Raw genomic sequence first — 25588 nt, forward strand, 5'->3', positions numbered from 1 at the left:
ATACTAAGACATAACATGAGCAATCAGTCTTAGAGGTCATTGCAATACTAGTACATAACATGAGCAAACAGTCTAAAGGTCATTGCTGTACTAGAACATAACATGGGCAATCAATCTTAGAGGTCATTGCTAAACTAGGACATAACATTAGCAATCAGTCTTAGAGGTCATTGCTACACTAGGACATAACATGAGCAATCAGTCTTAGAGGTCATTGCTATACTAGGGCATAACATGGGCAATCAGTCTTAGAGGTCATTGCTATACTAGGACATAACAAAAGCAATCAATCTTAGAACTCATTGCTATACTAGGACATAACATGAACAAACAGCCCTCAAGGTCATTGCTATACTAGGACATAACATGAGAAATCAGTCTTAGAGGTCATTGCTATACTAGGACATAACACGAGCAATCAGTCTTAGATGTCATTGCTATACTAGGACATAGCATGAACAATCAGTCCTAGAGGTCATTGCTATACTAGAACAGAACATGGGCAATCAGTCTTAGACGTCATTGCTATACTAGGACATAACATAAGCAATCAGTCTTAAAGGTCATTGCTATACTAGAACATAACATGGGCAATCAGTCTTAGAGGTCATTGCTATACGAGAACATAACATGGGCAATCAGTCTTAGAGGTCACTGCCATACTAGGACATAACATGAGTGATCAGTATTAAAGGTCATTGCTATACTAGGACATAACATGAGCAATCAGTCTTAGAGGTCATTGCTATACTAGAACAGAACATGGGCAATCAGTCTTAGAGGTCATTGACTAGAACATGGTGATCAGTATTAAAGGTCATTCATATTGCTGGACATAAAATGAAAAGAGCAATTAGAGGGGGCATTGCTATACTAGGACATAACATGAGCAATCAGTCTTAGAGGTCATTGCTATACTAGAACAGAACATGGGCAATCAGTCTTAGAGGTCATTACCATACTAGGACATAACATGAGTGATCAGTATTAAAGGTCATTGCTATACTAGGACATAACATGAGCAATCTGTCTTTGAGGTCATTGCAATACTAGGATATAACATGAGCAATCAGTCTTAAAGGTCATTGGTATACTAGAGCATAACATGGGTAATCGGTCTTAGAGGTCATTGCTATACTAGGACATAACATGAGTAATCAATCGTAAAGGTCATTGCTATACTAGAACATAATATGGGCAATCAGTCTTAGTGGTCATTGCTTTATTAGGACATAGCATGAGCAATCAGTCTTAGAGGTCATTGCTATACTAGGACATAACATGAGCAATCTGTCTTAGAGGTCATTAATATACTAGGACCTAACATGAGCAATCAGTCTTAGAGGTCATTGCTATACTAGGACTTAACATGAGCAATTAGTCTTAGAGGTCATTGATACACTAGGACATAACATGAGCAATCAGTCTTAGAGGTCATTGCTATACTAGGACATAACATGAGCAATCAGTCATAAAGGTAATTTCTATACTAGGACATAACATGAGCAATCAGTCTTAGTGGTCATTGCTATACTAGGACATAACATGAGCAAACAGTCTTAAAGGTCATTGCTATACTAGAACCGAATATGGGCAATCAGTTTTAGAGGTCATTGCTATACTAGGACATAACATGAGCAAGGAGTCTTAGAGGTCATTGCTATACTATGACATAACATGAGCAATTAGTCTTAGAGGTCATTGCTATACTAGGACATAACATGAGCAAACAGTCTTAAATGTCATTGCTATACTAGAATATTACATGGGCAATCAGTCTTAGATGCCATTGCTACAGTAGGACCAAACATGAGCAATCAGTCTTAGAAGTCATTGCTATACTAGGACATAGTAGGAGCCATCAGTCGTAGAGGTCATTGCTATACTACAACATAACACGAGCAATCGGTCATAGAGGTCATTGCTATACGAGGACATAACATGAGCAATATGTCTTAAAGGTCATTGCTATACTAGAACATAACATGGGCAATCAGGATTAGAGTTCATTGCTATACTAGGACATAACATGAGCAAACAGTCTTAAAGGTCATTGCTATACTAAGACGTAACAGGAGCAATCAGTCGTAAAGGGCATTGCAATACTAGGACATAACATGAGCAATCAGTTTTAAAGTTCATTGCTATTCTGGGACATAACATGAGCGATCAGTCTTAAAGGTCATTGCTATACAAGGACATAATATGAGCAATCAGTCTTAGAAGTCATTGCTATACTAGAACATGACATGAGCGAACAGCCTTAATGGTCATTGCTATACTAGGACATAACAAGAGCAATCAGTCTTAGAGGTCATTGCTATACGAGAACATAACACGAGCAATCAGTCTTAGAGGTCATTGCTATACTAGGACACATCATGAGCAATCAGTCTTAGAGGTCATTGTTATACTAGAACAGAACATGGGCAATCAGTCTTAGAGGTCATTGCTATACTAGGACATAACATAAGCAATCAGTCTTAGAGTTCATTGCTATACTAAAACATAAAATGAGCAATAACTCTGAGAGGTCATTGCTATACTAGGACATAACATGAGCAATCAGTCTTAAAGTTCATTGCTATTCTGGGACATAACATGAGCGATCAGTCTTAAAGGTCATTGCTATACAAGGACATAATATGAGCAATCAGTCTTAGAAGTCATTGCTATACTAGAACATGACATGAGCGAACAGCCTTAATGGTCATTGCTATACTAGGACATAACAAGAGCAATCAGTCTTAGAGGTCATTGCTATACGAGGACATAACACGAGCAATCAGTCTTAGAGGTCATTGCTATACTAGGACACATCATGAGCAATCAGTCTTAGAGGTCATTGCTATACTAGGACATAACATAAGCAATCAGTCTTAGTGTTCATTGCTATACTAAAACATAAAATGAGCAATAACTCTGAGAGGTCATTGCTATACTAGGACATAACATGAGCAATCAGTCTTAGAGGTCATTGCTTTACTAGCACATAAAATGAGCAATCCGTCTTAGAGGTCATTGCTATACTAGGACATAACATGAGCAAACAGTCTCAAAGGTCATTGCTTTACTAGAACATAACTTTGGCAATCAGTCTTAGAGGTCATTGCTATACTAGGACATAACATGAGTGATCAGTCTAAAAGGTCATTGCTATACTTGGACATAACATGAGCAATCTGTCTTTGAGGTCATTGCAATACTAGGATATAACATGAGCAATCAGTCTTAAAGGTCATTGGTATACTAGGACATAACATGAGTAATCAATCTTAGATCTCATTGCTATACTAGAGCATAACATGGGCAATCAGTCTTAGAGGTCATTGCTATACTAGGACATAACATGAGCAATCAGTCTTAGATCTCATTGCTATACTAGAACATAACATGGACTATCAGTCTTAGAGGTCATTGCTATGCTAGGACATAGCATGAGCAATCAGTCTTAGATGTCCTTGCTATACTAGGACATAACATGAGCAATCAGTCTTAAAGGTCATTGCTATACTAGGACACAACATGAGCAATCAGTCTTAAAGGTCATTGCTATACTAGGACATAACATGAGCAATAAGTCTTAAAGGTCATTGCTATACTAGAACATAACATGAGCAATCAGTCTTAGAGATCATTGCTATACTAACACATAACATGAGGAATCAGTCTTAGAGGTCATTACTATACTAGGGCATAACATGAGCAATCAGTCTTAGAGGTCATTGCTATACTAGAACATAACATGAGCAAACAGTCTTAAAGTTCATCGCTATACTAGAACATTACATGGGGAATCAGGCTTAAAGGTCATCGCTATACTAGAACATTACATGGGGAATCAGTCTTAGAGGTCATTGCTCTACTAGGACATAATATGAGCAATCAGTCTTAGAGTTCATTGCTATACTATGATATAGCATAAACAATCAGTATTAGAGGTCATTTCTATACTAGGACATAGCATGGGCAAACAGTCCTAAATGTCATTGCCATACTAGGACGTAACAGGAGCAATCAGTCATTAAGGTTATTGCTATACTAGGACATAACATGAGCAATCTGTCTTAAAGGTCATTGCTATACTAAGACATAACATGAGCAAACATGAGAAACCAGTATTCGAGGTCATTGCTATATTATGACATAGCATGAGCAATCAATCTTAGAGGTCATTGCTATTCTAGGACACAACATGAGCAATCAGTCTTAAAGGTCATTGATTTACTAGGACATAACATGATTAATCAATCTTAAAGGTCATTGCTATACTAGAACATAACATGAGCAATCAGTCACAGAGGTCATTGCTATACTAGGATATAGTATGAGCAACCAGTCTTAGAGGTCATTGCTATACTAGGACATAACATGAGCAATCTGCCTTAGAGGTCATTAGTATACTAGGACATAACATGAGCAATCAGTCACAGAGGTCATTGCTATACTAGGACATAACATGAGCAGTCAATCTTAGAGGTCATTGTTATACTAGGACATAACATGAGCAATCAGTCTTAGAGGTCATTGCTATACTAGGACATAACATGAGCAATCAGTCTTAGAGGTCATTGCTATACTAGGACATAACAAAAGCAATCAGTCTTGGAGGTCATTGCTATACTAGGACATAACATGAGCAATCAGTCACAGAGGTCATTGCTATACTAGGACATAACATGAGCAGTCAATCTTAGAGGTCATTGTTATACTAGGACATAACATGAGCAATCAGTCTTAGAGTTCATTGCTATACTAAAACATAAAATGAGCAATAACTCTGAGAGGTCATTGCTATACTAGGACACAACATGAGCAATCAGTCTTAAAGGTCATTGATTTACTAGGACATAACATGATTAATCATTCTTAAAGGTCATTGCTATACTAGAACATAACATGAGCAATCAGTCACAGAGGTCATTGCTATACTAGGATATAGTATGAGCAACCAGTCTTAGAGGTCATTGCTATACTAGGACATAACATGAGCAATCTGCCTTAGAGGTCATTAGTATACTAGGACATAACATGAGCAATCAGTCACAGAGGTCATTGCTATACTAGGACATAACATGAGCAGTCAATCTTAGAGGTCATTGTTATACTAGGACATAACATGAGCAATCAGTCTTAGAGGTCATTGCTATACTAGGACATAACATGAGCAACCAGTCACAGAGGTCATTGCTATACTAGGACATAACATGAGCAGTCAATCTTAGAGGTCATTGTTATACTAGGACATAACATGAGCAATCAGTCTTAGAGTTCATTGCTATACTAAAACATAAAATGAGCAATAACTCTGAGAGGTCATTGCTATACTAGGACATAACATGAGCAATCAGTCTTAGAGGTCATTGCTTTACTAGCACATAAAATGAGCAATCCGTCTTAGAGGTCATTGCTATACTAGGACATAACATGAGCAAACAGTCTCAAAGGTCATTGCTTTACTAGAACATAACTTTGGCAATCAGTCTTAGAGGTCATTGCTATACTAGGACATAACATGAGTGATCAGTCTAAAAGGTCATTGCTATACTTGGACATAACATGAGCAATCTGTCTTTGAGGTCATTGCAATACTAGGATATAACATGAGCAATCAGTCTTAAAGGTCATTGGTATACTAGGACATAACATGAGTAATCAATCTTAGATCTCATTGCTATACTAGAGCATAACATGGGCAATCAGTCTTAGAGGTCATTGCTATACTAGGACATAACATGAGCAATCAGTCTTAGATCTCATTGCTATACTAGAACATAACATGGACTATCAGTCTTAGAGGTCATTGCTATGCTAGGACATAGCATGAGCAATCAGTCTTAGATGTCCTTGCTATACTAGGACATAACATGAGCAATCAGTCTTAAAGGTCATTGCTATACTAGGACACAACATGCGCAATCAGACTTAAAGGTCATTGCTATACTAGGACATAACATGAGGAATCAGTCTTAGAGGTCATTACTATACTAGGGCATAACATGAGCAATCAGTCTTAGAGGTCATTGCTATACTAGAACATAACATGAGCAAACAGTCTTAAAGTTCATCGCTATACTAGAACATTACATGGGGAATCAGGCTTAAAGGTCATCGCTATACTAGAACATTACATGGGGAATCAGTCTTAGAGGTCATTGCTCTACTAGGACATAATATGAGCAATCAGTCTTAGAGTTCATTGCTATACTATGATATAGCATAAACAATCAGTATTAGAGGTCATTTCTATACTAGGACATAGCATGGGCAAACAGTCCTAAATGTCATTGCCATACTAGGATGTAACAGGAGCAATCAGTCATTAAGGTTATTGCTATACTAGGACATAACATGAGCAATCTGTCTTAAAGGTCATTGCTATACTAAGACATAACATGAGCAAACATGAGCAACCAGTAATTGAGGTCATTGCTATATTACGACAAAGCATGAGCAATCAATCTTAGAGGTCATTGCTATTCTAGGACACAACATGAGCAATCAGTCTTAAAGGTCATTGATTTACTAGGACATAACATGATTAATCAATCTTAAAGGTCATTGCTATACTAGAACATAACATGAGCAATCAGTCTTAGAGGTCATTGCTATACTAGGATATAGTATGAGCAACCAGCCTTAGAGGTCATTGCTATACTAGGACATAACATGAGCAATCTGCCTTAGAGGTCATTAGTATACTAGGACATAACATGAGCAATCAGTCACAGAGGTCATTGCTATACTAGGACATAACATGAGCAAACAGTCTTAAAGGTCATTGCTGTACAAGGACATAACATGAGTAATCAATCTTAAACAGCATTGCTATACTAGAACATTACATGGGCAATCAGTCTTAGAGGTCATTGCTATACTAGGACATAACATGAGCAATCTGTCTTAGAGGTCATTGCAATACTAGGATATAACATGAGCAATCAGTCTTAAAGGTCATTGGTATACTAGAGCATAACATGGGCAATCAGTCCTAGAGGTCATTAATATGCTAGGATATATCATGAGCGATCAGTCTTAGAGGTCATTGTTATACTAGACCATAACATGGGCAATCAGTCTTAGAGGTCATTGCTATACTAGGACATAGCATGAGCAATCAGTCATAGAGGTCATTGCTATACTAGGAGATAACATGAGCAATCAGTCTTAGAAGTCATTGCTATAGTAGTATATAACATGAGTAATCAATCTTAAAGGTCATTGCTATACTAGAACATAATATGGGCAATCCGTCTTTGAGGTCATTGCTATACTAGGACATAGCATGAGCAATCTGTCTTAGATGTCATTAGTATACTAGGACATAACATGAGGAATCAGTCTTAGAGGTCATTGCTATACTAGGAAATAACATGAGCAATCAGTCTTAGAGGTCATTGCTATACTAGGACATAACATGAGCAAACAGTCTTGAAGGTCATTGCTATACTAGAACAGAACATGGGCAGTCAGTCTTAGAGGTCATTGCTATACTAGGACATAACATGAGCAATCAGTCTTAAAAGTCTTTGCTATACTAGTATATAACACGAGTAATCAATCTTAAAGGTCATTGGTATACTAGAACATAACATGGGCAATCAGTATTTGAGGTCATTGCTATACTAGGACATAGCATGAGCAATCAGTCTTTGAGATCATTGCTATACTAGGACATAACATGAGCAATCTGCCTTAGAGGTCATTACTATATTAGGATATAGCATGAGCAATCATTCATACAGGTCATTGCTATTCTAGGACACAACATGAGCAATCAGTCTTAGAGGTCATTGCTATACTAAGACATAACATGAGCAATCACTATTAGAAGTCATTGCTATACTAGCACATAACATGAGCAATCTGTCTTAAAGTTCATTGCTATTTTGGGACATAACATGAGCGATCAGTCTTTGAGGTCATTGCTGTACTAGGACATAACATGAGCAATCAGTCTTAGCAGTCATTGCTATACTAGGACATAACATGAGCAATCAGTCTTAAAGGTCATTTCTATACTAGGACATAACATGAGTAATCAGCCTTAAAGGTCATTGCTATACTAGAACATAACATGAGCAATCAGTCTTAGAGGTCATTGCTATACTAGAAGATAGTATGAGCAATCAGTCTTAGAGGTCATTGCTATACTAGGACATAACATGAGCAATTTGTCTTAGAGGTCATTAGTATACTAGGACATAACATGAGCAAACAGTCTTAAAGGTCATTGCTATACTAGAACATAACATGGGCAATCAGTCTTAGAGGTCATTGCTATACTAGGACATAACATGAACATTCAGTCTTAAAGGTCATTGCTATACTAGAACATAACATGAGCAATCTGTCTTAGAGGTCATTACAGTACTAGGATATAACATGAGCAATCAGTTTTAAAGGTCATTGGTATACTAGAGCATAATATGGGCAATCAGTCTTAGAGGTCATTGCTATGCTAGGATATATCATGAGCGATCAGTCTTAGAGGTCATTGCTATACTAGAACATAACATGGGCAATCAGTCTTAGAGGTCATTGCTATACTAGGACATAGCATGAGCAATCAGTCTTAGAGGTCATTGCTATACTAGGACATAGCATGAGCAATCAGTCTTAGAAGTCATTGCTATACTAGTGTATAACATGAGTAATCAATCTTAAAGTTCATTGCTATACTAGAACATAACATGGGCAATCAGTCTTTGAAGTCATTGCTATACTAGGACATAGCATGAGCAATCAGTCTTAGAGGTCATTGCTATACTAGGACATAGCATGAGCAATCAGTCTTAGAAGTCATTGCTATACTAGTGTATAACATGAGTAATCAATCTTAAAGTTCATTGCTATACTAGAACATAACATGGGCAATCAGTCTTTGAAGTCATTGCTATACTAGGACATAGCATGAGCAATCAGTCTTTGAGGTCATTGCTATACTAGGACATAACATGAGCAATCAGTCTTAGAGGTCATTGCTATACTAGGACATAACATGAGCAATCAGTCTTAGAGGTCATTGCTATACTAGGACATAATATAAGCAATCAGTCTTTGAGGTCATTACTATACTAGGACATAACATGAGCAATCAGTTTTAGAGGTCATTGCTTCACTAGGACATAACATGAGCAATCAATCTTAGAGGTCATTGCTATACTAGGACATAACATAAGCAATCAGACTTAGAGGTCATTGCTATATTAGGATATAGCATGAGCAACCAGTCTTAGAGGTCATTGCTATTCTAGGACACAACATTAGCAATCAATTTTAGACATCATTGCTCTACTTGGACATAGCATGAGCAATCAGTCTTAGAGGTCATTGCTAAACTAGGACGTAATGTGAGCAATCTGTCTTAGAGGTCATTAGTATACTAGGACATAACATGAGCAATCAGTATTATAGGTCAATTCTATACTAGAACATAACATGAGCAATCAGTCTTAAAAGTCATTGCTATACTAGGACATAACATGAGCAATCATTCTTAGAGGTCATTGCTATCCTAGGACACAACATGAGCAATCAGTATTAGAGGTCATTGCTATACTAGGACATAACATGAGCAATCAGTCTTTGACTTAACTGCTATACTAGGACATAACATGAGTAATCAGTCTTAGAACTCATTGCTATACTAGGACATAACATGGGCAATCAGTCTTGTAGGTCATTGCTATACTAGGACATAACATGAGCAATCAGTCTTAGAGGTCATTGCTATACTAGGACATAACATGAGCAATCAGTCTTAGAAGTCATTGCTATACTAATATATAACATGAGTAATCAATCTTAAAGGTCATTGCTATACTAGAACATAACATGGGCAATCAGTATTTGAGGTCATTGCTATACTAGGACATAGCATGAGCAATCAGTCTTTGAGGTCATTGCTATACTAGGACATAACATGAACAATCAGTCTTAAAGGTCACTGCTATATTAGGATATAGCATGAGCAATCATTCGTACAGGTCATTGCTATTCTAGGACACAACATGAGCAATCAGTCTTACAGGTCATTGCTATACTAGGACATAACACGAGCAATCAGTCTTAGAAGTCTTTGCTATACTAGTATATAACACGAGTAATCAATATTAAAGGTCATTGCTATACTAGAACATAACATGGGCAATCAGTCTTTGAAGTCATTGCTATACTAGGACATAGCATGAGCAATCAGTCTTTGAGGTCATTGCTATACTAGTGATAAAAGACAAAAAGTAACCAGCCGAACTGTTGAAATATAACAAAATGAACCAGGAATCCAGGAATCCAGGACCAAAAGGAATGCCAGTTGTAGCCAAAAGTACATAAAACCATTTATTGTGAACAAAAGGTTTTAAGCTTTCATCTCATTATAGAGACTTCATCAGAAACAATGAATTGCTTTTAATTACACTTTAAATAGTCCTTGATGCGTGATGTCACACATTTAATTAAAAACTATTCAAACAAACATACACTTATAAATGAAAACTTGAAGTCTTAAAATTTGTATCAACCCAAATAGTATTAAGTGCAAACATGTTTAAAAATAGAAATGTATATAATGTGTATGTTATACAAGTAATTATATTTAATAAATATTTGATAAAAACTGGTACAAAGGATATAAATAAAAACATTAGATAAATTTAAAAACTCATAAATGAATTCATTTGTACACTACAACTTTAGTTCTATCAATGTTCTATGAACTTGATTGTACATATGTATATTAGATTTAAATAAATATATTGTGTGTTATAGTTCTTAAATAGCAATTAAATATTTCCTTTTTAAACTTCTATCAAAATATGAATAAATATCTCAAATCCGGACTTTGCACACTTCAAATATTGTTTGCCCTTTCAATTAATAAAGGTGTCAATGACACTGTTTCATTTAATCCTGGGGGAAACATAGAAGCCAATCTATATTGCCATTGGCTCTCCTTCTTTTTTAACAAGTTTTTCCAGTCTCCACCTCTGTTGTCTATTTTGACAGTGTCCAAGATACCAAATGTAAATTTCCTAAATTCTGAGCAGGATATACTATGTTTGTATAAAGAATTAGTGTTCTTTTTATTCCTAATATCATTTAAATGTTCATATATCCTGCTCTTGAATAGTCTTTCAGTCTTGCCTACATAGAATTGTTGGCAAGTACAACATATAGCAAGGTATACCACTCCCTTTGTGTTACAATTACCATTTTGTAAATAAACTTTACTTTTCATAACATTGTTTAACCTAATAGTAGGTTCAACACAAATATAGGAGCAATAGTTACACATTCCACATTTTTTTGTACCCCATTTATTTTGAAGGGTACTAGATTTTTTGTATTCTAAAAGTTGTTTCATGTTAAACCCTACTCTGTTGACAAAATTCGGTTTATTCCCCAACTTGTTATATACACCATCATTGGATCTAAAAATATTCCAATTTCTTTGGAAAATGTTCTTAATAGCCGGGGTTCTTGTGTTGTATGTTAAAACACAAGTAGTGTGATAATTTTTACTATTTGCCCTATCCACCGTGTTGCTTTCATCAGAACCTAGTAGGGGAATGTATTTTTTACCCCATTGTTGATGTATATTATATAAAGTAGTGTTAATCAAATCCAGGGGGTACCCTCTCTCTAAAACATTTCCTTAACACGATGAATTCTGATTCCAAATCTTCTAAGTATGAAGTCATCCTGGCAATTCTAATGGCTTGCCCTTTTATAATACTAACTTTTTGTGACATAGGATGACAACTATCAAAATGTAAATAAGCATTACAAAATGTTTTCTTCCTGAATATTTTAGATTTGAACTGTCTTTTAGATATATCCTTGTATATACAAGTGTCAAGGTAATTAATATTCATGTTATTGTACTGAAAAGTAAAGGAGAGAAAGGTAGTGCTGTTGTTGATGTAATTTATGAAATGATTAATGTCTTCTTCGCACCCCCCCCCCATAAAATAAAAATATCATCCAAATATCGGAGATATAATTTGATATGAGGCCAATATGGTCCGTTGAATACAAACTGTGTTTCCCAACCTAATAACACTAAATTAGAATATACCGGTGAACAATTAGCACCCATAGGAACACCAGTAACTTGTTGGTAAAATTCCCCCTCAAAACTTAAAAAGTTATTTTCAAGAACTATATTCATTAATTCACAAATTAATAAAATTTTATCATTTTCCAAATCTGAGTATTTAAAAAGTACTTCTTCAAACAAGTTCATTCCTTCAGTTTTCGGAATGCATGTAAAAAGATCTCTTACATCTATAGTTAAGAATAAAACATCTTCCTCAAATAAATCTTGCTTAATACTTTTCAAGAATTCCCAGGAGTCTTTTAACAAATGTGGGGTCTTTTGTACCACATGTTGTGTATGAAAATCAATGTATACAGATAGTGAATGTATTTTCGATCCCTTTGCTGCCACAATAGGTCTAAAAGGAGGCCTGTAAATGTCCTTGTGTATTTTTGGGATCCCAAAAAATACCGGAATTTTGGGGAATTTTGTGAAAAGGAAGTCATATTCACTGGGACTGATTCTCTCCTCTACTAAATATTCCTCCAAATAACTATTGATTCTCATGTACGAAATGTTTATTTGATTTATAGAAGTTTGACAGTATGTATTTTCATCTGCCAAGAGTGTTTTCATGGCATTGGAATAGTCCTCACTTTTGAAGATGGCAATGCCCCCACCTTTGTCTGGAACCATAATACGAATATTTTTGTCGTTTCTAAGATTCCCTAGAAGACTGAATTCATTTTTAGTGAGGTTGTAGTGCTCAAACTTCTTATTCTGTTTGAATTCATTATATAAATCTTCCAAAACTAATTTTTCGTAAGTTTCTAATAAAGGATGTAGAGGTGGGTTGTAAATACTCTTCTTTTTTATTTTGTCAATAGTTTCTGCATAATTTGTGTCATTCTCCTGTGTAGGTTCGAACAGTAGCTTCAGATTTAATTTTCTTACATAGAGTTTGAGAGATTCTATACTTTCAACAAGGTCACCTGCGTAAGTAGGAATAAACTTGATTCCTTTAGAAAAAAGATTGAAATAGTCCTCTGAAATAACTAGGTCTGAGTAGTTATATATGGTAAAACCATCTTTCTTGAATATAATATGCTCTACAGGTGCAATGGAATTATTGTCATATTTAGACACTAATATGCATGCATTTGGTGTGGATACTGATTCCTTTTGTGGGGGTAATATGTTCTGTTGTATTCCCCTTTGTTGTTGTAATGCTGTGCCAGTCTCTCTGAGCGCCTCAGGGTAGGAAAATCCCTTTCATCCAAGTTGTGACTTTCCCTACCTTCTTCCACCCATTCTTCCATTTGTTCCGTGTAATGTACCCTGGAAGTGGGTGAATATCTAGGTGAGTATCCCACACTGTCATGTCTTTGTTGTTGTTTGTTTATAAATTTGTTTCTATTGGGCAGGGTGTAGGATAATTTGTGATTCTTATTTATATATGCAACATTGTCATGGTAGCTTTTCTGGTCCCTAATAATTTTTCTTTTTTTCTTTTGAAAAATATTAAAACATCTATTTTCCACTCTGTCCAACATTTTAAAGTACATAGTACTAAAATGGGAAAATAATAGGTCATTAGGTTAAACAATGTTATGAAAAGTAAAGTTTATTTAACATACAACACAAGAACCCCGGCTATTAAGAACATTTTCCAAAGAAATTGGAATATTTTTAGATCCAGTGATGGTGTATATAACAAGTTGGGGAATAAACCGAATTTTGTCAACAGAGTAGGGTTTAACATGAAACAACTTTTAGAATACAAAAAATCTAGTACCCTTCAAAATAAATGGGGTACAAAAAAATGTGGAATGTGTAACTATTGCTCCTATATTTGTGTTGAACCTACTATTAGGTTAAACAATGTTATGAAAAGTAAAGTTTATTTACAAAATGGTAATTGTAACACAAAGGGAGTGGTATACCTTGCTATATGTTGTACTTGCCAACAATTCTATGTAGGCAAGACTGAAAGACTATTCAAGAGCAGGATATATGAACATTTAAATGATATTAGGAATAAAAAGAACACTAATTCTTTATACAAACATAGTATATCCTGCTCAGAATTTAGGAAATTTACATTTGGTATCTTGGACACTGTCAAAATAGACAACAGAGGTGGAGACTGGAAAACTTGTTAAAAAAGAAGGAGAGCCAATGGCAATATAGATTGGCTTCTATGTTTCCCCCAGGATTAAATGAAACAGTGTCATTGACACCTTTATTAATTGAAAGGGCAAACAATATTTGAAGTGTGCAAAGTCCGGATTTGAGATATTTATTCATATTTTGATAGAAGTTTAAAAAGGAAATATTTAATTGCTATTTAAGAACTATAACACACAATATATTTATTTAAAAACTAATATACATATGTATAATCAAGTTCATAGAACATTGATAGAACTAAAGTTGTAGTGTACAAATGAATTCATTTATGAGTTTTTAAATTTATCTAATGTTTTTATTTATATCCTTTGTACCAGTTTTTATCAAATATTTATTAAATATAATTACTTGTATAACATACACATTATATACATTTCTATTTTTAAACATGTTTGCACTTAATACTATTTGGGTTGATACAAATTTTAAGACTTCAAGTTTTCATTTATAAGTGTATGTTTGTTTAAATAGTTTTTAATTAAATGTGTGACATCACGCATCAAGGACTATTTAAAGTGTAATTAAAAGCAATTCATTGTTTCTGATGAAGTCTCTATAATGAGATGAAAGCGCTAAAACCTTTTGTTCACAATAAATGGTTTTTATGTACTTTTGGCTACAACTGGCATTCCTTTTTGGCGTCCTGGATTCCTGGATTCCTGGTTCATTTTGTTATATTTCATCATTGCTATACTAGGACATAACATGAGCAATCAGTCTTAGAAGTCATTGCTATACTAGTATATAACATGAGTAATCAATCTTAAAGTTCATTGCTATACTAGAACATAACATGGGCAATCAGTCTTTGAAGTCATTGCTATACTAGGACATAGCATGAGCAATCAGTCTTTGAGGTCATTGCTATACTAGGACATAACATGAGCAATTAGTCTTAGAGGTCATTGCTATACTAGGACATAACATGAGCAATCAGCTTAGAGGTCATTGCTATACTAGGACATAACATAAGCAATCAGTCTTTCAGGTCATTACTATACTAGGACATAACATGAGCAATCAGTTTTAGAGGTCATTGCTACACTAGGACATAACATGAGCAATCAATCTTAGAGGTCATTGCTATACTAGGACATAACATAAGCAATCAGACTTAGAGGTCATTGCTATATTAGGATATAGCATGAGCAATCAGTCTTAGAGGTCATTGCTATTCTAGGACACAACATTAGCAATCAATTTTAGACGTCATTGCTCTACTTGGACATAGCATGAGCAATCAGTCTTAGAGGTCATTGCTAAACTAGGACGTAATGTGAGCAATCTGTCTTAGAGGTCATTAGTATACTAGGACATAACATGAGCAATCAGTCTTATAGGTCAATTCTATACTAGGACATAACATGAGCAATCAATCTTAAAGGTCATTGCTATACTAGGACATAGCATGAGCAATCATTCTTAGAGGTCATTGCTATCCTAGGACACAACATGAGCAATCAGTATTAGAGGTCATTGCTATACTAGGACATAACATGAGCAATCTGTCTTAGAGGTCATTAGTATACTACGACATAACATGAGCAATCAGTCTTATAGGTCATTTCTATATAGGACATAACATGAGCAATCAATCTTAGAGGTCATTGCTATACTAGGACATGACATGAGTAATCAGTCTTAAAGGTCATTGCTATACTAGAACATAACATGGGCAATCAGTCTTAGAGGTCATTGCTCTACTTGGACATAGCATGAGCAATCAGTCTTAGAGATCATTGCTATACTAGGACATAACATGAGCAATCAGTCTTATAGGTAATCTCTATACTAGGGCATAACATGAGCAATCAGTCTTAAAGGTCATTGCTATACTAGGACATAGCATGAACAATCATTCTTAGAGGTCATTGCTATTCTAGGACACAACATGAGCAATCAGTATTAGAGGTCATTGCTATACTAGGACATAACATGAGCAATCAGTCTTTGACTTAATTGCTATACTAGGACATAACATGACCTATCAGTCTTGGAACTCATTACTATACTAGGACATAACATGGGCAATTAGTCTTAGAGGTCATTGCTATTCTAGGACACAATATGAGCAATCAGCATTAGAGGTCATTTCTATACTAGGACATAACATGAGCAATCAATCTTAGAGGTCATTGCTATACTAGGACATGACATGAGTAATCAGTCTTAAAGGTCATTGCTATACTAGAACATAACATGGGCAATCAGTCTTAGAGGTCATTGCTCTACTTGGACATAGCATGAGCAATCAGTCTTAGAGATCATTGCTATACTAGGACATAACATGAGCAATCAGTCTTATAGGTCATTTCTAAACTAGGACATAACATGAGCAATCAGTCTTAAAGGTCATTGCTATACTAGGACATAGCATGAGCAATCATTCTTAGAGGTCATTGCTATTCTATGACATAACATGAGCAATCAGTATTAGAGGTCATTGCTATACTAGGACATAACATGAGCAATCAGTCTTTGACTTAATTGCTATACTAGGACATAACATGACCTATCAGTCTTAGAACTCATTGCTATACTAGGACATAACATGTGCAATTAGTCTTAGAGGTCATTGCTATTCTAGGACACAACATGAGCAATCAGTATTAGAGGTCATTTCTATACTAGGACATAACATGAGCAATCAGTCGTAGAGGTCATTGCTATACTAGGACATTTATATTTCTACCTCTGTTTCTGTTGCTCTTTTTCAGTGTACAGCTACATACATTCCCCTTAAAGTCCTTTAAGTCTTGTTACACTGTATATTCACTTAGAGGTGAGTGAATCTGTAGCACAGGCATAGTTATCACTTGTTATATTAGGTGTGTGCAGTTAACTTCACATTCCTTTTCATTACTTAATTCATTTTCAGAGGTGTGCATTGTGTTACATAGTTTATCTGCTGAGACATACTATAGTAAATGTAATATTTGGATCTTGTTGCCACAGTGTCAACAAAAAACAGTTGAAGTCATTGTCATTATATGACCACTGATAAAAGAATATAAGCAGTTTGCTTATTTAATTTTACATTTTTTATATCTTTCATAGTTAGTCATACAAAGACCGATAAAAACTGTGGTATAATTCAAGCAGTAACTGAAAGCTTTAGCATAATTTTACACAAATTCCCTAAGGTCACATACTGTGCTATAGAATCAGGCTTACATCAGGAGGTTTTAACTTTATTGTAGCTCATTTAATTAACCCAGTTAGCTAATCTGCTAAAAAACTACAAATGAACATTATTTATTTATTTATTTATTTTGCATTTGTTAACCAGGTTGGTCCAGCTGGGTAAAGATTTACCCTTTTTCAGTGGAAACCCGAGGAGAAAAGCCCCAAACAGACATATAAGTAGAGACAAGTTTACAATAATACAGAGCAAAACAATGTCATGAATACAATGGATAAGAAAAAAAAATAATGTACTCCGTGGAATTAAACATAGCTATACACAAAAGTATAATAATAATAAGGTTGTAAAAGGAAAAACAATGAAAATAAATCCAAGTGGTATGCAGTAAGGGAATTAAGCTTATAGGTAATCATTTGAAAATAATATGGTATTATTAGATTAGTGGTTAAAAGGAGAAATTGTGTATGTGCAGAGGGCCTCGGATCTGAGGATGAAACTAGTGCAGGAGTAAAAAAAAATAGAGAAACGTGTATGTACAAGGGGCCTCAAATCAGAGAAGGGGATGGTGCAGAAGAAGAAAGTAGTAGAGGAGGATGTAGTGATCCAGAGGGAGGGTGTAGAAGGGAGAGCATATAGATATAGTAAACTATTGAAATAGGAAAGGTCTTATAGATCAGACTTAGTGGTAAAGTGGGTATAGGGAGAGGGAGGGGTTAAGTAGGGTGGTTGCAGGTACATATAGGGTTGTTATGGAGATACAGTATCAGGTCATGTTTGAAGTTAGAAAGGGAGGCATGGCTTCTGATTTGGAGTGGAAGATACCGGGATAGTGTCCGTGCATCTTCAAAAATACTTCCACTAAGCATATTAGAGTTTTTTTGGAACATAGCACAGATGCTATAACCTTGATTGTTCAAAGCCTTATGTATAATTTTAACATCCATGTTTCACATATGTACTTTAATGATACCACAAGAGTGTTCAAACTTTACTTAATTTTTTAGGTATTAAAGGACAGACAATATACCAGTCCTCATCAGTGAATGGCACAGAAGGAGATACTATTATAATGAACTGCACTGTGTCGCATGAAACTTTAGGACCTGTCCGATGGTACAAGGGAGACACTTTGCAGAAGCTCCTGTTCTCACAGTTGTTAAATGATGAATCTGACACACGAGTAAGTAGGATAGTGCATGAAGGACAAGAAAGAAACATGGATTTTTCCATCAGATTTACAAGTGTTACCCTGGAAGATGCTGGGATTTATTACTGTGTGAAATTTAAATCAGACAGAGTAACTGTGGCTGAATCAGGATCAGGAACCCGACTTCATGTGAGCCGTAAGTACAAAGCTTTTTATGTAGGAATTTTAAGAATCTAAAATAAGAATGTAAAATACATAGCCAAATGTTATTAGCAATTTGTGTGTGTAACATGCAGCATAAACACAAGAAGTAACATTTTTTAAAAAGAAGCTTAACATTTCCCATAAAACTCGGGGGAAGTTACACAACAGGACATTCTACCTGCAATCTTATGTCCACCCATCTCACAACTCATTTCCTATCTGCTGAACACACTAGCGAGTCCATCATATCCATCTAAAAAATCTCAGTATTTTCTACAGGATCACTTTTGTTCAATAAATCAACCAGTTTTTCATCAGGCAAACCTCCAGAAGTAATTTAATTTACAACAACCTTTATCAAAATCATGAGGTTTAAAGTCAGCTAGATGCTGGTTGTTTGTATTATCCATTCGGTTTTCTACAGTTTCCTGTCCAGCTGACAGAACCATTCTGCTAACACCAACAGGGCAGCTCTCATCTATATCCATTACTGCACAGCTTCACATAGAGGAAGTGCAGCAGCGAAAAATGTTCTCCCTCATAACAAGAAGAGTAGGGGTCCTTTATTTATTTACAGAAATAACTCTTATTTAGAAAATGTTTAAATATTTACAAATATATACATATGTACACATATATAAATATGCAAACCTGTTTGCACTTATTCATAATTTCCTTTACTATCGTGCTAAATTTTCATCCATATTAGACTTCCACTATATACTGCAGTGGTGGCGCTGTGGTAGCGATGTCGCCTCACAGCAAGATGTTGTGCCATTCGATTCTCAGCTAGAGCGTCTTCTGTGTGGAGACATGCATGAATGGGCGTACCTTCGTTGAAGGTTGTGCGTCAGAGCTGGCAAACTTGGCACATAAAAAATCTACTACCAATCATTAGCAGACCGGAGTTCCGCTGTGGCGACCCCTAACTAGGAAAAGCCAAAAGACACAAACAAATTAGACTTCCACTCCTTTTTCCATAACCACCATCTGATTTTACTTAAAACCACGGTGGTGGTGCTGCGGTAGTGTTGTCGCCTCACAGTATGACGCTGTCCAGTTCGATTCTCAGCTAGAGCATCTTCTGCATGGAGACATGCGTGAATGGGCGTACCTTCATTGAAGGTTGTGCATCAGGGCTGGTAACTCGGCACATAAAATTCAACTACCAATCATTAGCGGACCGGAGTTCCGCTGTGGCGATCCCTAACCGGGAAAAAGCCGAAAGACACAACAACCATCTGATTTTACTTAATATTTTTGCTAAAATCCATTTACCATTAAACTTAATTTCATTTATTTCATTTCATAGAACCCATACAACATACAATAACGTATCTATTTTTTTGATATATACTTTACTTCTATTCTTATATCTTATATATATATCCACATTTGATCATATCCATGTTTATTCTATCCACTTCTTTTATATCTTCAAAACATCTCCTTTACACAGTTTTCCCCATAACTTCTTTGCTCTTTTACATTTCAAAAACACATGTTCTGTAGTTTCTTCTTCTTGACAATGTAAACATATTCTGTCACTTTTCTTTTTATATGGCATATTTCCTTTAGCAGACAATTTATTTATTACTAGTCTCCACAAAAAATCCCGACATTTTACTTTCTGATTGCACCATTTGCCTCTTAATTTTATAGCTTTACTTTTTTTAATTTATTAGATTTCCCCATAGGTTTACATAGCAATGTGTTATCATTACTTTCTTATACCACACTTTTCTGTCTTTTTCTATATCATTAGTTCTTATTTTCAACAAAAATATTTTTTTCTTGGAAACATTTTATTTCTTCATTTATACACTTTTTTATTTTACTCTTTTTTTGCTATACCCCAAATTTTATCATAGTTACAGTCTTACTACTAATCTCTCATCTTTGTCATTTATCCCCTTTAGCACTTTGTACAAATTTAATGAAGCAGTGTACAGCACTGGCTTAATTAACCTTAAACCTATTTCTTCTTTCTTTACATACAAAACTCCTGGGGTTTTTTTCTGGGTTTAATCTAGAACCCCATACAAATGAAAAAAAAAAAAAACTATCTGCAATAATTTCTTTTCAAATACTGTTGGCAAGATAAATACACTTGCTAAGTATGGTATTTTTCCCATCTGCACTGAATTTATCAAATACGCCTTTTTTCTGAATTATAATTTATATGTTCTCCAGAAAAGATAGGTTTGCTTTATTTCTTCTGTTGTTTTTTTCTCACTGAAATCTACTTACATTTTTATTCTCAGATTTTATACATAACACAGAAATGTTGTTCATTCTAAAATATATACCCTCAATCTTTACTACTGTACATCACATAAACCCTTACTTTCTCTTTACTTAAATCCATTCCTGTCATCTATAGACACTCATTTGTGCAAATTATTACTTCTTTTATACAAATAAGTGTTTTGCAATTATCATAATGTCTTCTGCATATGTTAACAGAACTGGAATTCTTAACCGTTCTGATGTTATATACACCGCCTCCTTCATGTTGTAATTTATTTCACATTTATAACTAATGCAAAGAGTATAAAACTCATTGGACATCTCTGTCTTGCACCACTCTTCTTATGTCCTTCTTGACTTAACCAGCCGGTTACAAGTATTTTTACTTTATTATTACTATATGCTGACATACATAATTTCATAACTTTCTCACTTACATTATATTTTTTTCATTTTTAACCTATAGGATTTTGTATCCAATTGTGTTAAATGCCTTATTATGGTCTCCTATCATGATTTTCTCTTCTTCATTTCTGTTCATAATATCATCCACACTTTTTGTACATTAATAAACCTCACAACCCTTTTCTTTTATAGTACATATGCCATTTTCCATAAAAGTTTCTGTGCTCATTTCAAATCTTTTATATTATTTTCATAAATATCTTATAATCAATATTATTCAATACTATCAGTCTCTATTTTTTAATTCTCTTTTATCTTACTTCTTCCATATTATAGGGTCATAGATTCATAGGTTGGTACTAGGCTATTGGCCCTAGGGCCTATACAAGCCTAGCCATAACAATTCCCTGGCTATTTCTTCCCATACTATTTACTTCCCTGGACCCCTGTCTAGCAGGGTGACTGACGTGATCCCCGGGGTGAATTTCCTTTCTCCCATCCAATCATCAAGGTTCCTTTTGAAGAAGGTCAAAGAGGTGCTCTGCTTGACATTTATGGGCAGTCTATTCCAGGGTCTGGGGAGTCTCTGGATCAGGAACCTATCCCTCCAGCATGTTTGGATGTTAAGGGTGATTAGCTTATGGTCTGACCTGACCAACAAGGGGGTGACCATAAGTGTGGAGCATGGATTTCCCATGTTGGTAATGACCAGGTCTAGGATATTGAAGCCCCTGGTGGGAATATGGATTAGTTGATCCAGGGCATTGGAATTTATGAATTCCAAGAACCGTTGGGCAAAGGTGTTGGTACACAAGTAGTTTTCCCACTTAATGGTAGGTTAGTTGAAATCACCAAGTATTAGGGTGTTTGGTTGTATAGTAATATTTTCCAGTATGTTTAGAAAAATGTAGTGAGAATCTTGGGGCATGGTGGGGGATCTGTAGCAAGCTACAATTTGAATTGCAGTCTTACCTAGTGTTAGTTGCACCTGGAGAATTTCAGACGCATTGTGTTGGGCAACTAACCTGGTGGTGTGAATATCCTTGGTGAATATGGACACTCCTCAACTTTTAGTGTTTAGATCCTGGTTTTGTGGCCGAAAAGTGTGGTCAGAGTTATAGCCTGGTATTGTGGGGGGGTTCTCTGGAGCCTTGAACTAGGTCTCAGTTACGGCACAGATATCGATGTTCTCCATTTTTAGGAGCACCTCGAGAGAGTGCATTTTGAGGTTTAGACTTCTAGCGTTGAGTAGCATTACCTTCAGATTTTGCATGCTTGTACCTGTTACAGTGGTGGTTTTATCCTTTGAACTTTGCCTAAAATAGGCACTATAGGGGTGGCAAGAGCCTTAGCCAGTAACCTGAATCCCAGGAGCAACAGGTGCAGACCATCTCTGGCAAAGCATCCTGGTCTGTTGATTATGCCATCCCAGGCAGACAGATACTGGATCCCTTTTGAATGACACCAGAAGCTTAGCCAATTGTTGAAGTCAATCATTTTGCCCTTATATTGTGGTATAATTCCGGGTGAAGGCAGGATGCTACTCAGAGCTAGGGTCATACCTGCCTAGGCCACATGATCTGAGAGCTCTTCAATGTCTCTTTTCGTGTAGTCTAGGGAGGTAAGTCTCAAGTCATTCACTCCAACATGTACAATGACAGAGTCATATTTGTACTTGTTGTGGAGTGACTTGAGTGCATGAGTTATGTGGCGGATCCTGGCACCCAACAGGCAGCTCACTGTAATTTTCTCCTTGTTCAGTCTGGTGAGTGGGACATCAGTGTGCCTGACTATAGAGTCACCTATGACTAAAGTGTTAGGTACATTGTCTTGCCTTAGGGGTTGTTGCTGGGTGGCACACTGGTGCTGTGAGCTATGTGACACTTTGGTTGTGATTGGTGTTTGCATTTCAGCTTCGGAGGTCCTTATTGCTTGGGCAGGTTACAATTAGGGGCATCCGCATATGTGGATTTAGTGTTGCTATGTGTGGGTGTTTGTGGTGTGAGTTTAGAAGGGCTATGTGTTGCTTGAGGTGTAGTGCAGGTGTTAACCTTCTCCTCTTGACTGTCTAGCACAATCTTGTGTGGAGAGAGCATTGCTTCCAGTTTGGCTATGTAAGTGCATCTCTCACAGGTTGTAGTGTTGGGTGATAGGAGGAGAGGGTTGCCTGTGTACATGAGGCAATTGCTGCATTGCCCCAGTATGCCCAGATACACCAGGTGGACAGGAGAAATCAATGGAAGCTGACCCTTGGACATGCCTGGCTTGGTGCTTTTTTTAAAAAATACAGGGGCTGTTTTCCCTTACCTTAGCAACGTACTTTGCAATTATAGGCTGTTTAGTGCCTATGATTAATTTCTCCTTATTAATAAGGAGATTTGAGTGCTTGTATCAGTTTAAGGCTTCCTACTGCTTTCCAGCAGATATTATAGCAAGTGCTAGTCACAGGGATGCTTAAAGGTAAGATGAAAAAAAAAGGTTTATCCTAAACATTGTAATGTGCACTAGAGAAGTTAGATGTGAAAGTAGGTAACTTAAGTTTTACCTGTCTAAAAAGTTAAGTTTTAGTGGAGAGTCACTATTTTTAAAACAGCAAGATAGATTGAAAGGGGGTGATCACTTTTGTATTCCGGTACTATGGAATACAGTAGAATGGCCAATAAATTTAAATAGTTGAAGGGGAGTGATTTCACAAAATTATAATTTTGTGCTTACTCACACAAGCCAGTGAAAGCAGAGAGGAAATGAGATATATGGTCAAATTAACATAAGAGGCAGGCAACTAGAAAAACAGTGGTATTTAAGAACACAACAGTGACAAGGTGGGGGATGGAAACTTCTGCCAGACTCACAAGAGACAGAGCTGTGGTGTCTTTTGAAGTTTTAATATGCATTTAAAAGCAGAACACAAGTAAAACACAAGGTAAATAAAACAAATTACAGCACTCAAAATATAAAAAGGCAATAAACTAATACAAAATACAACAAATAAAAAGCAAACCAACCTTTTCCTCACAGCAAAGTGCAGCAGAGTCTGGGTGAGCCTAATTTATGTATTCCACTACTTAATACTTTATACATAAAACCTTTATTTAACCATTTATTCAAAATCTTTAACTAATATTTCTTTGCCAATCCCTTAAGGTTTTATACATGTCATACTCTATTCCACCTAGGCCTTTAGCCAAATCTATATTTACTTGTTCTAATACTTTATCTAGCTCATTTAAAGAAATATCCTTGTCCAACTCTGCATTCCCTTTTTCTGTTAACTTTTTACTTTCTGTGTTTTTTCACTGCCTTCCTTTTTTAAAAAATTCTTGTACCTATTGTACTACATAATATTTTCCTGAGTTCTTTCTAGTTTTCTGTTATATTTTTTATTTCTCTCATTACATTACCACCTTCCTTTACTAATCTGCTTAAGTAACTCAATGCTTCTTCTCTTTGTCCTAGTAAAAACATCAATGCTTGTATAAAAATCATTGTATTTTTTCTTGATTTCCTTAATATAATTATTTTCCTTTGTCAAAGTATTTTTATCATTATGATATGAATATTCCAATTCATTTTATATGTTGTTTTACATTTTTCTTTCTCTATTATTCTCACATCATGTTGCCACTTCATTTTTTTTTATATTTTTCCTTAAATATCATCCACCATTCAGACCAGTTTTTATAAAATATTCTCATAGTAATGTGATCTTTCTACAACTGTATTATTAATCAATTTCCTTCTTCATTCCATGCTTTCTCATTTATCCTTTTTATTCCTTTGGCTATTTTTATATATTCCTTGTTTTCTTTTCTCTCTAGCTATATTGCAAGATGATCAGAAAATCATGTTTCAGCTACCGCCCTTTTTCCTATAACTAAACCTTCTGATAATATAAAATAATCTATTTTAGTTACAACATACCCCTTTTCTAAGTCCATGAATTTGTGTCTCAAAGTTTTAACTGACCACATTTTTAACTTCTAACATTCTTCTTATATAATACCTTTCTTTTTTTGCTTGTCTCTTAAATTATAATTAAAGTCTGCTGTTATTATAATATTCATATTTATCACTACATAGTCTAAAATCTGATGAAAAAAGCTTTCCCTTTCTTTACAGTCAGTATAAGAATATGTCATAATTCTATATACCTGTTCTTTCAATTTTAAATCGACAATGGTTAATATTCCCATTTTGCTAAAGCTAC

The 25588-nt window shown here is 35.4% G+C and overlaps 1 protein-coding gene across 2 annotated transcripts in view; it reads left to right on the forward strand.

The window, feature by feature from the left end:
* LOC122812287 (basement membrane-specific heparan sulfate proteoglycan core protein-like) overlaps positions 1-25588 on the forward strand; it is a 422530-nt gene that overhangs the window by 120956 nt on the left and 275986 nt on the right. The window contains exon 5 of one of the 2 annotated variants that reach the window (XM_044084688.1): positions 18380-18718. The exons of the other annotated variant lie outside the window; for it this stretch is intronic. Within the exon in view, the coding sequence (XP_043940623.1) occupies positions 18380-18718 (339 nt within the window). The remainder of the gene's footprint in view (positions 1-18379; positions 18719-25588) is intronic. 2 annotated transcript variants of the gene reach the window in all.

This window comes from Protopterus annectens, chromosome 9.part0 (assembly GCF_019279795.1).
Source record: "Protopterus annectens isolate FY-2018-M chromosome 9.part0, PAN1.0, whole genome shotgun sequence".
Classification (NCBI taxonomy): Eukaryota; Metazoa; Chordata; order Ceratodontiformes; family Protopteridae; genus Protopterus; species Protopterus annectens.